General features: G+C 43.8%; 1 protein-coding gene and 1 long non-coding RNA gene across 4 annotated transcripts in view; one reads left to right on the top strand and one right to left on the bottom strand.

Moving 5' to 3' along the window:
• LOC138359597 (uncharacterized) overlaps positions 1–15928 on the bottom strand; it is an 87014-nt gene that overhangs the window by 20731 nt on the left and 50355 nt on the right. The window lies entirely within an intron of this gene.
• The window catches only part of LOC123775004 (limbic system-associated membrane protein), a 56784-nt gene continuing 46442 nt past the window's right edge, over positions 5587–15928 (top strand). The window contains exons 1-3 of one of the 3 annotated variants that reach the window (XM_069318971.1): positions 6410–6808; positions 14794–15233; positions 15264–15928. The exon at positions 15264–15928 is cut by the window's right edge and continues 125 nt beyond it. In XM_069318971.1, the coding sequence (XP_069175072.1) occupies positions 15876–15928 (53 nt within the window). In that variant the 5' untranslated portion in view covers positions 6410–6808; positions 14794–15233; positions 15264–15875. Of the gene's footprint in view, positions 5650–6409; positions 6809–14793 lie in introns of those variants that run through there. The other 2 variants (XM_069318970.1, XM_069318969.1) reach the window with 2 other exon arrangements.

Here is a 15928-nt window from a genome sequence, read left to right as displayed (position 1 = left end):
ATTTATACGAAATATAAAACTGTAATGTATTAAATAGTTTCTCATTTATGCTTGACTTAATTCATAAAAAAATTAAAAAACATTATTCATTTATACGGGACAAAATATACAATACTAATAGCCTAACAAAAATTAATACACTTATAAATGTGTATTTATAAGTGAATATATTTAAACAATACATTATATTTGAACAAAATAATTAAATTAACACGTTCGTTATAAACGTCAGGAGATATAACACATTTTAATGCGGGAAAATCAATGATACATACAATTTTAAAGACACCGTAGCCTACATTAACATGAAATTTTATACATTTTAAAATGAAAAAATGAAAAGAACCTCTAATCCATCTTCATCCGCCTACAGCCCACCCCCACCCCCTTTATCCCACTCATTGTTCCGGAAACTAAGCTAACCCACCGCTCCTTACAACCCCCCCCCCCGTCCGTCCCCTGCAACCCACCCACCGCTCCCCACGGCAACCACGCCCCCACCACCACGGTCCCTTATCCCTTCACAGCCCACCCACGTTAAGGGAGAGGTTTTTGCGCGGGGCGCACATGTCGCTGGCGGGGTGTGGGCAAGACCACGGGGGGGTTGTGATACAGACATACAGACACAGATGACGCCAAGATCAACTGTGTTGTTGCAATGGTTATTGCATAAGCTCTTGGCCCCGGGCGAGGCGCAAGGAACTACAGGCTTAGTTTCAAGCTTTACTTTAGATGTCTTACTACTCAACAGTTAATATGGGGCTAACTTGGAGAACCGACTCTAAGAGTAGGAGAACATGAAGGCTACTCAATAAGTGTCATTGTATCATATGGTAGAGTGCTTGGCCCTGTTGTGGAATGTCTACCTTAATGATCTACTGCTCCTTATCCCTGAAGTTCTCACCTATGGTAATGACTGCACTCTTACCTTTACATATTCGAGAGAGGAAATGCAGACTGCTACAAGGCTCATTAATCACACCTTACAGCACTGTGTTCCTGAGAAAGGTCTTGGTAGGGTACGTCTCCATGGGAATAAAACACAAGCGATGATCATAACCAGACTGCATGACACTGGTCCCTGTGACTGGCGTATGGCTGAATGGAAGAACTCTAGTGCTTGCTGATCTTCCCCGGGGGAGAAGTTTGTCTATTCAGTGCCACAATGACAACGAAGAGCCATGTTATGAACCTAGCAAGCAAGGCAGCCGGGAAACTTACCATCTCAACAGCAGAGATTGGAAAACCTCATATGACGTGCAAGTTGGCTCAGATCTTGAGTATGCCCCGCTCTCCTGCATGACCCGACCTGTATCATCTTAGTCCTGACTCAGTCTGGTTAGACAGGTCGGTACAAACGAGCCTTCTATACGGCAGATATGTTGGGGGAACTTACTGTTCAGTATAAGACCAATGTTCTCAAGGAAGCCCACCTGGCCCTACTTCGTGGACAACTGGACAATTGCAAGCACAACACAGAGCCACCAAGAGCCTTATGCTCTCTGTGTCATTCTCAAGAACATCACTTCCTCCGTCAACATTCATTCCTACGCTGAAACGCGCTTGAAATATAATTGTTCTCTCAACACTTGGATACGCGAGACAGGAAGTCAACCCACCGCAGGAAGACTCAGGGAACAGTGTCCTAAAGTTTCATCTTGTTGCTAACATTAATGTAACACTAAATACAGTTTATTCGTAATGAAAAACTAATGAGCTCATTAAACCAATTTCTAGGATCAGACTTCCAATGAGCAGATGTAAGATAACAGCTATTAGCGAGAGAGAGAGAGAGAGAGAGAGAGAGAGAGAGAGAGAGAGAGAGAGAGAGAGAGAGAGAGAGAGAGAGAGAGAGAGAGAGAGAGAGAGAGAGAGCGCACAGCAGCAGTCAGAAGAGCAAATGCACCAATGTATCCGGATTAGCCTGGCTGGGGGCCGGTTATCCATGGATTATGTGGGCGTCGAGGAAGCAGCTGGGAATCACCGTTGATGCGTTTAGAAAACGCGATCGAACCACAGATATCGTCGGTGGAAACACTATAGCATCATATATCGTCGGTGGAAACACTCTAGCATCATATATCGTCGGTGGAAACACTCTAGCATCATATATCGTCGGTGGAAACACTCTAGCATCATATATCGTCGGTGGAAACACTATAGCATCATATATCGTCGGTGGAAACACTATAGCATCATATATCGTCGGTGGAAACACTATAGCATCATATATCGTCGGTGGAAACACTATAGCATCATATATCGTCGGTGGAAACACTATAGCATCATATATCGTCGGTGGAAACACTCTAGCATCATATATCGTCGGTGGAAACACTCTAGCATCATATATCGTCGGTGGAAACACTCTAGCATCATATATCGTCGGTGGAAACACTATAGCATTATATATCGTCGGTGGAAACACTATAGCATCATATATCGTCGGTGGAAACACTATAGCATCATATATCGTCGGTGGAAACACTATAGCATCATATATCGTCGGTGGAAACACTATAGCATCATATATCGTCGGTGGAAACACTATAGCATCATATATCGTCGGTGGAAACACTATAGCATCATATATCGTCGGTGGAAACACTATAGCATCATATATCGTCGGTGGAAACACTATAGCATCATATATCGTCGGTGGAAACACTATAGCATCATATATCGTCGGTGGAAACACTATAGCATCATATATCGTCGGTGGAAACACTATAGCATCATATATCGTCGGTGGAAACACTATAGCATCATATATCGTCGGTGGAAACACTATAGCATCATATATCGTCGGTGGAAACACTATAGCATCATATATCGTCGGTGGAAACACTCTAGCATCATATATCGTCGGTGGAAACACTATAGCATTATATATCGTCGGTGGAAACACTCTAGCATTATATATCGTCGGTAGAAACACTCTAGCATCATATATCGTCGGTGGAAACACTCTAGCATCATATATCGTCGGTAGAAACACTATAGCATTATATATCGTCGGTGGAAACACACAAGCATCATATATCGTCTAGCATCATATATACGTAGAGGCTATATAGAAGTTATACGTAGTTATACGTAGAAGCTATATGGGAAGTTATACGTAGCTATACGTAGAGGCTATATGGGAAGTTATACGTAGTTTCATATGTAGATATAACAGCCCAATACGTTTGGCAACTTGTACATCAGTTTATTGAAAAAGAGGCGAGACCGGAGCCAAACATCAACCCTGCAAGACCAATTAGGTAAATTATGCAAGTACACACACACACACCACCACCAGACTAGTCCCGGAATTGAGAGGTATGAGCTACGAGGAAAGGCAAAGGAAGCTGAACCTCACATCCCTAGAAAACAGAAGAGTAAGGGGAGACATGATAACCACCTACACAATTCTCAGGGGAATTGACAGGATGGACAAAGACACTGTAGCACGGGTGGAACACGAACAAGGGGACACAGGTGGAAACTTAGTATCCAAATGAGCCACAGAGACATTAGAAAGAACTTTTTCAGTGTCAGAGTAGTTAACAGATGGAATGCATTTAGGCAGTGATGTGGTGGAGGCTGACTCCATACACAGTTTCAAATGTAGATATGATAGAGCCCAGTAGGCTCAGGAATCTGTACACCTGTTGATTGACAGTTGAGAGGCGGGACCAAAGAGCCAGAGCTCAACCCCCGCAAGCACAACTAGGTGAGTACAACTGAGTACACACACACACAACTCCCCTCCACCACCACCACCTTACCATCTGCCTGCTGGGAACTCAGAGACCCGACAGGACAGCAAGTACTGGGAAAACCTTTTGCAAGGCACCAGTCCTGCAACATCCACAGCTTCAACTGATCCAAATTAAACCAATCGCGCAACCTAACAGTGGTCACCAGCCTGCTCCACCTGCCAGCCCGTTCTCTTGATCTGCCACTCCGTAAACAAGCCAACCTTCTAACTAAACCAGAAACCTACGAACCCACGTAACCAATTGAGTCCGATGCATAGAAAACGTAGATATTTGTGACCCGCTGCTGCTTGTCACAGTAGGTTGTATTTGTAACGTTGGTTTCCATAACGTAAAAAACGTGACCTATTAGTTGAGAGAACATGATACATACAAATACAGCCTGTATAAACACCTGGCCCTGAATATACATCCTGTTAGTATTAATATTAATGCAAATGCAACATTGAAATTGCGAACAGTGAAATATATCCCGACGATAATAATGATATAATTGTCTGACTTTCCAACTGCACTCGAGAGAGGAGGGGGGGGGGGGGGGCGCTCCTCATGCCGGGGATGACAGGTGATGTTGTTGTTGTTAAAGATTCGCCACTTGGAACAAGCAGTTCCAAGTAGCACGGGCTATGGTGAGCCCGTCATGACAGGTGAGAACACCGGCTCACTACCCGCCGTGGCAGGTGGCTGCGTTCAACCCGTCCTCCTAATAGAACGTCACATTTTGACGTACACTCAACCTAAGGCCAAAACTTGTCGTACTAGAAAATGGTAGCGGCTCGCGAAAGTTAACACTACTGTCCCGTTTTCTGTTTCGGGTCCTCTGGTAGGTTAGGATAGGGGACACTTTAGAACGACAGTTTCTTGTCGTTGGGAAAACTTGTAGACATGAGCTGGAGGGTGACTAATCTCACAGTCCTCACCACTCCAAGTTTATGTATTCCAGTACCAACCGGGCTGTGGTGGGTATGTGGGCCTGCGGGTCGCTCCAAGCAACAGCCTGATGGACCAAACTCTCACAAGTCAACTCTGGCTTCGGGCCAGGCTTGGGGAGTAGAACAACTCCCAGAACCCCATCAACCAGGTAACCAGGTAACCGGAACTGCATCAGACTCTTTCCACATCATTTAATACAAAGTCATTAGGATTAGGAGAAGTAAAGCAAGATTCCCCGGAGAGACGACTGGACAAGTGAGGATTGGAGAAGAATCTCCATTTCTATTTATCGAGATAGGAGAGAGGAATTTCCGTTGAGGTCTAATAAAAACCTTTTGTGCCTTCTGTAATCCTTTCTGCGCTACCGCTCACAGGATCAGTATGGGGTGCACAATAAACTAGTCCGCCTCCAACGGCAACAATGAAATAAAAAAATGGAGAGGAATAGTGTGCGAGAAGAAACATTTTAGTATGAGAGATAAAGCCGGGACTTAACCCCAGCTTACGCACCGGTCATTAAACCTGTGTAACCACCCGGTAAGAGCTACTTGCAACCTCTCCAGTTGCCTCAGCTATTCCAGTATTATTAAAACTATTCTCATAATATTTTCAAAGTTTGCAAGTACTGGCTAACAGATATTATGAATGCCACACCATTCTGCGAGATGGGGGATCCTAGTATCACATACAAGTACATTATCCCCGCTCTCCACACACTCTGTAAAACTTCATATAGTTATATAGATGCATTTTAACACAATTAACTACTCATCGTCTCCTGTCATACTTCTTTCTACCATAAATCGAGTTCTCGGCGACTATAGAAGGTGAACACGCACGGTAGCCTAGCACGGTGGCGGGCGGCAGCTCACGGCTCCACTTGTGACCAGTCAGCTGCTGGTGTGGGACGAGGGACACGCGGCCTTCTCCTCCCAGTTACCTCCCAGCCGCGGTAGGGTAAACATCTCTCCAGTGAGACAATATCTAGATATCTCTCTATCACACGCACACATCCCTCAAGTGAGACAATATCTATCTATCTATCTATCTATCACACACACATCCCTCAAGTGAGACAATATCTATCTATCTATCTATCACACACACATCCCTCAAGTGAGACAATATCTATCTATCACACACACATCCCTCAAGTGAGACAATATCTATCTATCACACACACATCCCTCAAGTGAGACAATATCTATCTATCTATCACACGCACACATCCCTCAAGTTAGACAATATCTATCACACGCACATATCCCTCAAGTGAGACAATATCTATCTATCACACGCACATATCCCTCAAGTGAGACAATATCTATCTATCACACGCACACATCCCTCAAGTGAGACAATATCTATCTATCACACGCACATATCCCTCAAGTGAGACAATATCTATCTATCACACGCACACATCCCTCAAGTGAGACAATATCTATCTATCACACACACACAATAAGGGCACACTGCCTACTTTCCCATTGTTAACAAATGTTCAAATTTTTTATTACACAAATTGGTGCAAATATTTACTACTCGTCACTTTATACAAAGATTTTTGCTGAAATAAGTGTCTTTTTGGCATATTTTGTTACCTGACTCGAATACCTTAGACCTGAGAGAAAGTTACTGAAGTTTATATTATTTATACTTTGGTAATATTATTGCTCGATTTAATATAAATCGCCTAAATTGTTATTGAGATCCTGGAGTTCAGGTTTTGGAATGGAACAAGTATGAAAGGCGAAACGAAAAGTTTGAAAGTGGCACTGGAAATGAGCTTTAGAAAAAATACTACAATAAAATATTGGCGTAAACGTTCAACAATAAGATCTGAATTATGACACTTTAGCTAAAGTATAGAATTAAACCGTCACAAATTATTTTTTGACTGAAACAAAGGAAGGAAAGATAATAACTAACTATAATGAAACACTGGAACAAAGCACAATTGTGAATCACTAGAACTAATCCTGGTAATAGAAGACTGAAACAATGGTCTCAGAAATAAATAAGTGAAACGAAACTAGTATTGAAACATTGAGATAAAACCCTGGGATAAAGCGTTTTGACGAAACACACAAGTGAAAAACACACAACAGGTAAGAAGTAAAGAGGATAAAGGTATTGAAATGTAGATGACAAATGAAGACTTCAGGTTTGTGGAGGCGAGGCTTGCAGAGTTTCTCCACAAACGCACACGAGGAGTCACAATAACGTGGCTGAAATATGTTGACCAAACCACACACTAGAAAGTGAAGGGACGACGACGTTTCGGTCCGTCCTGGACCATTATCGAGTCTAGAATAGTCCAGGACGGACCGAAACGTCGTCGTCTTTCACTTTCTAGTGTGTGGTTTGGTCAACACTTTCTCCACAAACCCCTGGTACCAGGAGACACAACAGCGAACACCTCCATTGTTCTACCTTTTCATATCATTAATAGTTTTCACGTGGTGCAGTATGACTGGCTTTCAATGGAACAGAAGATCTGTGTAACCGGCTGGATTGGAATCTTTCTGATGGAAGGTGTTGGGCAGAATGTTATATAGGTATTCTTATAAGGATTGGCAGGTGGAAAGGATTCAGTGGGGATAGGTGATAACATTTTAAATAATTTTGTTTAATAATTATTTTCAAACTAATAATTTGTGTATTTAATGTAGTGTGGTAGTAATTCACTTTCAAAGTGACAGTGAGGGTCTTATTCACTGTAGTGTTCAGTGAACAGATAATTTGTGGTTAGGTTAAACTGTTGGAGTAATGTAGCCTTCCTGTTGTATCTTGTATCTTGACTGTTGTATCTTGACTGCTGTATCTTGTTGTACCTTGACTGTTGTATCTTGTATCTTGACTGTTGCATCTTGATTGTCCAGAGATTGTTATCCAGGCCTCTAGAGATCGTTATCCAGGCCTCTAGAGATCGTTATCCAGGCCTCTAGAGATCGTTATCCAGGCCTCTAGAGATTGTTATCCAGGCCTCTAGATTGTAATCCAGGCCTCTAGAGATTGTTATCCAGGCGTCTAGATTGTTATCCAGGCTTCTAGACATCGTTATCCAGGCCATTGATTGTTATCCAGAGATTGTTATCCAGGCGTCTAGAGAATAAATTTCGCTGAAATTTGACGTAGTGGAAGGTGGTATTTCCTCGACTCAATAACGGATTTGGTCAGTATTATTTATCAATAATAACATTATTATTATCATTATTGTTATCATTATTTACGTAATTTTAACTGTTGTCGTTGGCGCTCTTGTTAAAATAATATTTTTGAATCACTTGTGGCGCCGGAGTGACGTATTGTTTTTAAGAGTACATTACTTTGGCGCGTCACTGACGTATTTTCACAGGACTATTTTGGCGCGTCACTGACGTATTTTCACAGGACATTAGTTTTCCACTGCATTAGTAATTTGCTTTTACAGGATATTATTTTGGCGCGTCACTGACGTATTTTCACAGGACATTAGTTTTCCACTGCATTAGTAATTTGCTTTCACAGGACATTATTTTGGCGCGTCACTGACGTATTTTCACAGGACATTAGTTTTCCACTGCATTAGTAATTTGCTTTCACAGGACATTATTTTGGCGCGTCACTGACGTATTTTCACAGGACATTAGTTTTCCACTGCATTAGTAATTTGCTTTCACAGGACATTATTTTGGCGCGTCACTGACGTATTTTCACAGGACATTAGTTTTCCACTGCATTAGTAATTTGCTTTCACAGGACATTATTTTGGCGCGTCACTGACGTATTTTCACAGGACATTATTTTTGCGCATCACGGACGAATTTTTTTTCGCAGAACATAATTTTGAGCCAAATCTCTGAGGAATAAATTCCCAGCGATGGATCCAGAGGCTAACTTGACATTAAATGACACGTGACATTTTCATAGAAATATATATTTTTCCCGGTGATTTAGAGATTATCACTTATTTTATATCAATTATATGAAACAATTTAATTTGAACACGAAGAGTTTAAATTTATTAACACCAAAAATACTGCAAAAAATCGAAGCTACGAATTGGTTAAATTTATTATTGATATTTTTTCAAGGCTCTGGAAAGTGTAGATAATTATCGGCCACCAGACTAGTTCCAGAGCTGAGAGGTATGAGTTATGAGTAAAGACTTAAGCCCCCTCATCGCTAGAAGAAAGAAGAAACAGAGGAGACATGATCACTACATACACAATGAACGACAGATATGATTAATATATTTTTCAGTGTCAAAATAGTATAGGAAAAGCGGTATAAGTGAAGTAATAAAGGCTAGACTCGACACATAGCTTCAACTGGAGATATGGCAGAGCCCAAACGGTTCTGGAACCTTTACACCAATCGTTTAAGTATTGAGAAGCGAGACGTAAGAGCCGGAGCCTAGGAGCTAGACCTCTCTTCCATGCATGGCAGTACTGCTAGTTATGAGGCGAGACCCGAGAGCTAGAGACCTCACCCCAAAGCACAAACCCTCATATATAAACTACTTGTTGTTCAAGACTTTGTCCATATGTTTTAAACTCGATTAAAGAAAAAACAATTTGTTTCTCGGTGTTGAAACTTCGTTTTTAATATTATAAGCACTTTTGTACGTTATTGAATGGACAAGGTTAGAATACTATTTTTATTAAGATTCTATAACCCTTAGATAATTGTATATACAATCGCCAATTGGGGTCGGGGAGTAGAAGAACTCCAGAAACTCTCTGCAGGTATGGTCCAGGTATACCCTCACCTTCCTTGTCCCGACGACCTTGTTAATAGCTTGAGGCGCAGCTCAAGTCAGAGGTGGCGCCTCCTTATGTAAATGATGGCTGACATTTTTGTCTTCGTATAATTTATTAATCTTTTGTTTATTAGTTTATATTATCTTAAACTTGGAGAAAGTCGCTTCATATTATTGGTAGTGTTGGAACACTGGCGGGTTATGTTGGTGTTGTGGAGCAGAGGGAGCCCGACTCTAGGAGGCTGGTCGAGGACCGGGCCGCGGGGTCGCTAAGCCCCGAAATCATCTCAAGATACCCCCCTCCCTTCAAGGTTTAACAACTGACCTTCCCCAGAAGGCAACCCCCGCGAGACTTGCCTAACTTCCAGCTACCTATTTAGTGACAGGTGAGCAGAGACATGAGGTGACAGGAAACGTGCCTAACCAGTTCTGTCCCAGCTGAGATTCGAACGCGTAAAGTAAAGAGTGCGACAAGTCCAGATTCTTGACAACATGCTCAAGATGGTGGAGGTTGTGGCGGCCTTGTTCAGAGGCGTCTAGAGACCGGATCCTTGATCACATAGTACCCCGACACAGTCCCTGCCTCTCCCTGCTGCCCGCCACGTCACCTGAAGACGTCTATGATTACTCTGACATCTCAGTGTTTCCGGCCGCCATCTTAGCATCTAGAATATTCCACGACGAAAGAACATGGTATATCTTCCTTAATACCAAACTTCAGACATCCTAATGAACAGTTAATTGGACTGGTTGGCACAGCAACGATTTCACTTTGCAGGGTCGGGGTTCGATCTCCGTTGGTGTAAATGGTTGGGTATCGGTCCTTTACTCTATCCCTCTTGCCTGGTTCCTATCCTGTCCTCGTGTTCCCTCCATGTGTTACATAGCCAAACAGTCTTAGACATTATTTCTGTCCTATTCTCTCCCCCCAAATATTTTATCGTCCATCTGTCCTCCTCCTGTCCTCCTCTTGCCTGTCTCCCCCTGTTAGCCAGCTGCTTATATCCCCTCTATCCCGTCATTTTACCACCCATCTGTCTACTCATCCATATATTCATTTAATTATTAATTCATCCATGGAATTATCCATCCGTCCAAATAATAAATCCATTAGAGCAGAGATGAAGCGGCACCTCGGCCCTCCAGGGCCCTGACCCCTCATGGAGGCATAATCCGGCCCTAGACCCTAATCCCTGAGTCAACTTGCAGCCCTAATAACCCTTTTTAAAGAAGCAGTTAATTTCTCCATTGTGCGAGTGTTTGTGCCGAGAAGTGCGGGGGGGGGGGAGGAGTGTCACTGGGGTAGAGATTACTGTAGGGCTTATGGCAGCCCAGACTGAGAGAGAGAGAGAGAGAGAGAGAGAGAGAGAGAGAGAGAGAGAGAGAGAGAGAGAGAGAGAGAGAGAGAGAGAGAGAGAGAGAGAGAGAGAGAGAGAGAGAGAGAGATATCCTCAAAGTTCCGCACCAGGCCCAACACCGTGGACTACCAGTAGTTGCCACCCGTAGCACTAGACCCTCAACCTTCAACAGTCTCATGCTGGAAATGCCTTTCTCAAGAACATCACTCCATCAGTGATCATTCACTCCGAGGCTGACTCGCATCAGGAACTTGTTCCCTCAACAGGTTGACACACGGGACATCAGGTCAACTGATCACATGAAGGCTCTGGCACACAGTTGGCTACAGGCTCATCCTCTTCCTTATATGATTGTTACCTAATGTTGTTAATGAATAAAGCCTATTCCTACTGATGCATATAACAGGCTCATGAAATAAATGGACCTCTAAGAGTAAGTTTCTAATGAGCTTAGGTAGGATTACAGCTCTTGCTTGCAGTTTCACCAGGTTCCTTATATGACAGTTCCTTTATGATAGTTCCCTATGTGAAAGTTTCAATGTACATTCTCATGAAATAAATGAGTTTCAGGGAGCTGGCTCCAGATGAGCTGAGGTAGGATAACAGCTCTTGCTTACAGTTTCACTAGGTACGTCATTTGGCAGCCTTTATTAGGCGTGTCTTAGTTAAAAACACTAGTCTTAGTTAAAAAAAAAGATTAAAAGACAGAGAGTGTTATGAAAATATTGACACATTAAGTACAAAAATTGGGCTGAGGGGTAGACAGGATGGGGGCAAGTTGACGCCCCTGTGATTGATGGTCTAAACGACTCATTGATTGATGACAGATGAGCCAGAGTGAAATTAACTGTTAGCTCTTTCTTTCTTTATTAATTTCTTTGGCCACCTTCCAAAATACACACACACACAGGTGGAGACAGTACTCAGTCTCCACAGGTGGAAACTGAGTACCCACATGAGCCACAGGGATGTTAGAAAGAACTTTTTCAGTGTCAGAGTAGTTAACAGATGGAATGCATTAGGCAGTGATGTGGTGGAGGCTGACTCCATACACAGTTTCAAGTGTAGATATGATAGAGCCCAGTAGGCTCAGGAATCTGTACACCAGTTGATAGACAGTTGAGAGGCGGGACCAAAGAGCCAGAACTCAACCCCCGCAAACACAACTAGGTGAGTACAGACACACACACACACAGTAGCCACAAGACATACAAGCTTTATTACTTCTGATTCTGATGGTAATATTAAGCCTGAATGACAGCCATATGACTTATTCTCCACACCATGTTCTCCTGTTCTGCACTGACGCACTCTCTTCTTCACTATAGGGATCTGTATAACTAGAGGGTTCTGTTCTCCACTACAGGGTCTGTTCTTTACTGGAGTTCTTGGTTCTCCACTACAGGGGTCTGTTCTTTACTGGAGTTCTTGGTTCTCCACTACAGGGGTCTGGTCTTTACTGGAGTTCTTGGTTCTCCACTACAGGGGTCTGTTCTTTACTGGAGTTCTTGGTTCTCCACTACAGGGGTCTGTTCTTTACTGGAGTTCTTGGTTCTCCACTACAGGGGTCTGTTCTTTACTGGAGTTCTTGGTTCTCCACTACAGGGGTCTGTTCTTTACTGGAGTTCTTGGTTCTCCACTACAGGGGTCTGTTCTTTACTGGAGTTCTTGGTTCTCCACTACAGGGTCTGGTCTTTACTGGAGTTCTTGGTTCTCCACTACAGGGTCTGGTCTTTACTGGAGTTCTTGGTTCTCCACTACAGGGTCTGGTCTTTACTGGAGTTCTTGGTTCTCCACTACAGGGTCTGGTCTTTACTGGAGTTCTTGGTTCTCCACTACAGGGGTCTGGTCTTTACTGGAGTTCTTGGTTCTCCACTACAGGGTCTGGTCTTTACTGGAGTTCTTGGTTCTCCACTACAGGGGTCTGGTCTTTACTGGAGTTCTTGGTTCTCCACTACAGGGTCTGGTCTTTACTGGAGTTCTTGGTTCTCCACTACAGGGGTCTGGTCTTTACTGGAGTTCTTGGTTCTCCACTACAGGGGTCTGTTCTTTACTGGAGTTCTTGGTTCTCCACTACAGGGGTCTGGTCTTTACTGGAGTTCTTGGTTCTCCACTACAGGGGTCTGTTCTTTACTGGAGTTCTTGGTTCTCCACTACAGGGTCTGGTCTTTACTGGAGTTCTTGGTTCTCCACTACAGGGTCTGGTCTTTACTGGAGTTCTTGGTTCTCCACTACAGGGTCTGGTCTTTACTGGAGTTCTTGGTTCTTCACTACAGGGTCTGGTCTTTACTGGAGTTCTTGGTTCTTCACTACAGGGGTCTGGACTTCACCTAAATATATTTTCTTCACAAGGCCTGTTCTTATCTAGATAGCTTTCTCTCTATTCGAGTTCTGGCTCTGCATAGATAGCTCTGCTCTTAACAGGATCGCTGCATCTTGTAATAGACAGCTCGGTTCGTCAATAGATAGTTCAGTTCTTTAAAAGACAGATCACTTCTTCACTTGATATTTCACATCTTCAACATATAGTTCACTTCTTCAAAATATTGTTCAATTCATAAATAGATAGTTTAGTATAATTTGCACCTATGGTCATCCTGTGAACGGTAGTTTATTGTGACCACTCTCCCCTCACTCTCCCTCCCATCGCTCTCCCTCCCCTCACTCCCTCCCATCACTCTCCCTCCCCTCACTCTCCCTCCCATCACTCTCCCTCCCCATCACTCTCCCTCCCATCATTCTCCCTCCCATCACTCTCCCCTCACCCCATCATTGACTCCATCACTTAGTGAGGATAGGAGAAGGGGACGAAGTTTTCCTATTTTGGTCAACTTCACGCCAAGTAGCTCCAGGGGATGAGTCAGGGGAAAGTGTCAATTTAAAGAAAAAAAAAACTGTTTTCCCCTCAAGACTTCCGAGATGTTTGTGTGTGTGTCTATCTCCTGGATGCTCCTGGACGCAGGTTCGAATCCTCGTCACGGCCCTTGTGGATTTGTTCATGTGTCTATCTGTCTGTTTGTCCCCCATCTCTTCTCCCCCTCTCTCCCTATTACTTCCCCCCGTCCTTCTCTGTCTGTCTGTCTCTATCTCTCTCTCTCTCTCTCTCTCTCTCTCTCTCTCTCTCTCTCTCTCTCTCTCTCTCTCTCTCTCTCTCTCTCTCTCTCTCTCTCTCTCTCTCTCGCAAACACAAGTTCTGACAAGCATATCAAGATATGCAAATTGAAGATGAGCGAAGCTGAGAATTTCCACTTGCAGTAACTTAGTCTAATTTGTAAGACGTTTGGGTCTTTGTCTAGCTGTGTTTATGTGTGTGAGGGGGGAGGGGGGACGCTTAGCCTGAACTAAGCCAAGATAGCCTATCACTCGGCTACGATAGCCTATCGGCTCTAATGACAGTCTTAATAATTCTCAAGAGGTTCATAGGCCTCAACCCCAAACCAATGATTCGAGCATGAATCATTATATATTTCTAAAGTTGTCCTTCACATGGAAGGGAAATTACACAAATGAACTCTCCAAAAGGTCATTTTGAAGCTACAATGGGCCTGGCGCACTTGACTAAGGTACAACTTAGCATCCTCCGAGGCACAGGGAAGGTGAGTAGAGAATGACGAAGACTACCATGTGTTCCAGGAGAGTGTGGTGAGGTGATAATGTGATCTGACTGAGCATACTCGAGGACTGATGAGCGGCGCCTGTCAGGACTGGTTACCCTTATATTTAGTACAGTGGGGCTGCGTACTCTTGGACTTTTCTGAGACTCCATCCCTTAGCTGCCGACTTTCTTGGAGTGGTCGGGGGTCGTCATGCCCGAGCTGCATACCCCTCTCCCCCAAGCCATTCTCTTCCCCCCACCCCGTCTCCTCCTCCCCCTGCCCACATGTCCCACGCTGAGGGCGGTCATTCTCACCAGCAGAATCACCTCCCGGCGTCACCAGGCGTCTCCCTTTATTTCTCAAAGTTTCCTAATCTTATCCCTTCTTCTTTTCAGACTTGGAGCGCTCCTGCAGGCCCGGCTCGTCAGAGGCAGGACGCGTGAAGGGCGCTCATCGTGTGGTCTCTCCTCAAGCCCGAGGATCTGTCTTGGACCCGCGACCATTAGCATTTAGAGACGGGGAATAGTAACTTGCCCGATAACTAAGTGTTGTATAAAAGAAGTTTTATTATATGAAGACGTTTGTGGAGGTGTTAACCTGGTAAAGAAACCTGACTGGCAGTGCTTGCAGGAAGTGGGAGTTCTCACTGGACTTTTGGAGCAAACACTAAGGACTTCTAAGAATGTGTATTGTGAAGTACGCGACCATAGTGGGAGTCCTGCCAGATATAATATATAAAATATACAGCATTTAGCAAATCCGGACAAAATAAGTTTGCTGATTCATGTGGTTTATGATATGGAAGGTCAATAGCGCTCATCCTCGCCCCTCCAAGGTCAATAGCGCTCATCCTCGCCCCTCCAAGGATATCTGTGAAGGAACTCTTTACAGCCGGGACCCGACGGGATGGAGCAGACTCTCACCTCCTCTCAGATGAAAGCAAGAGGGAGATAAGAAAACAAGGAGAGAAAACAACACAAGGGAAACAGAGACCGTGTGAAAACACATGTGAAGGGAATCTATAGAAGCAAGTCAAAAAAAAATAAAACAAATGAGATCAGGTTGCTGTCGTTTGACTCCCAGGCAGTGAGGGGAGCACTAGACAGGTACAACTGGGTGATCGGTGGTAATTAATGACTCTCTCCCCCTCTACCCGAGGCTTCCAACGGCTGTACAAAATGGAGAGGAAACAACGGTAGAGAGAAATACACCACAACTGACAACGTTAAATGTATTAACAAACCTGGAATTGAAAGAAAACAGTGCATTGTGATTTTTTTCTCAGGAAAACAGAGAGATTGAAACCCGAGAGAAAAGAACGAAAAATAGAGTGATAGAACAAGGAAAGAGAGGTGAAGGCAGGAAAAGAGTAGAAAGGTGTAAGTGAGAGGGGGAGGAAGAGAGAGAGAGAGAGAGAGGAGGATAGAGATACAAGTTACACTCTCAGTAACGTGTGTGGCAGCAAGATACTCCCACAATGACCAATACGGCAGCCTGTACGGGCCTGAGCCTGCCCGTCCTCTCCCGGCG

This window comes from Procambarus clarkii, chromosome 92 (assembly GCF_040958095.1).
Source record: "Procambarus clarkii isolate CNS0578487 chromosome 92, FALCON_Pclarkii_2.0, whole genome shotgun sequence".
Classification (NCBI taxonomy): domain Eukaryota; kingdom Metazoa; phylum Arthropoda; class Malacostraca; order Decapoda; family Cambaridae; genus Procambarus; species Procambarus clarkii.
Note: the sequence above shows the minus strand (reverse complement) of the source record. Positions and strands in the feature narration are given on the sequence as shown.